Raw genomic sequence first — 875 nt, forward strand, 5'->3', positions numbered from 1 at the left:
TCATCAATCATTAAGGAAATCTTGTGATAATAATGCTTTACAAACGCTTCGAAATATGACTAAAGAAGTACAATTACCACAAAACGTTTCGAAAGAAATTAATAATGTTCAGACTGAACAACATAATAAATATTCTGAAAATCAAAAAGATTTGAAAAAAAATCATGATATTAAACATATGCAATTTACACAAAATGTTTCAAAGGATGTAATAAAAGAAGTAGTTACACATACATACAATAATATTATGACTGAACAAAATAGACAGTTAACACAAAGTGTTTCAAAGGAAATTTTAATAAAAGAAATAGTTAAATATACACATAATAATACTCGGACTAATCCAAATAGTAATAAATGTGATAATAACAAGGAGTATTCCGAAAATCAGGAAGAGTCGGATAATATTAATTGCAATAAAAAACGTTGCTTAGACGAGCAGAACTTAGAAAATAAACGTTTTAAAAGACGTTGTTTATATAAAGAGAATTCAGAACATTATTGTGTTAAAAAACGTGATAAATATCATCAAAATCCACAACATTATCGCGCTAAACAAACGGAGCGATACAACAGAAATTTGCCAATTAATCGAGCCAAAAAAATGGAGCGATACAACAGCAATTTGCCAATTAATCGCGCTAAACAAATGGAGCGATACAATAGCAATTTGCCAATTAATCGCGCTAAACAAATGGAGCGATACAACAGCAATTTGCCAATTAATCGCGCTAAACAAATGGAGCGATACAACAGCAATTTGCCAATTAATCGCGCTAAACAAATGGAGCGATACAACAGCAATTTGCCAATTAATCGCGCTAAACAAATGGAGCGATACAACAGCAATTTGCCAATTAATCGCGCTAAACAAA

General features: G+C 30.7%; 1 protein-coding gene across 1 annotated transcript; it reads left to right on the plus strand.

Moving 5' to 3' along the window:
- Positions 1–247: 247 nt before the first annotated feature.
- On the plus strand, positions 248–845 carry LOC108780114 (uncharacterized; the record flags this gene model as incomplete). Its single annotated transcript, XM_018547707.1, has 1 exon — positions 248–845. A coding segment is annotated over exon 1 (598 nt), but the record flags the coding sequence as incomplete, so codon positions are not given.
- Between the last annotated feature and the right edge of the window lie 30 nt (positions 846–875).

The sequence above is a fragment of the Cyphomyrmex costatus genome, unplaced genomic scaffold, assembly GCF_001594065.2.
Source record: "Cyphomyrmex costatus isolate MS0001 unplaced genomic scaffold, Ccosl1.0 scaffold681, whole genome shotgun sequence".
In the NCBI taxonomy this organism is placed as follows: Eukaryota; Metazoa; Arthropoda; class Insecta; order Hymenoptera; family Formicidae; genus Cyphomyrmex; species Cyphomyrmex costatus.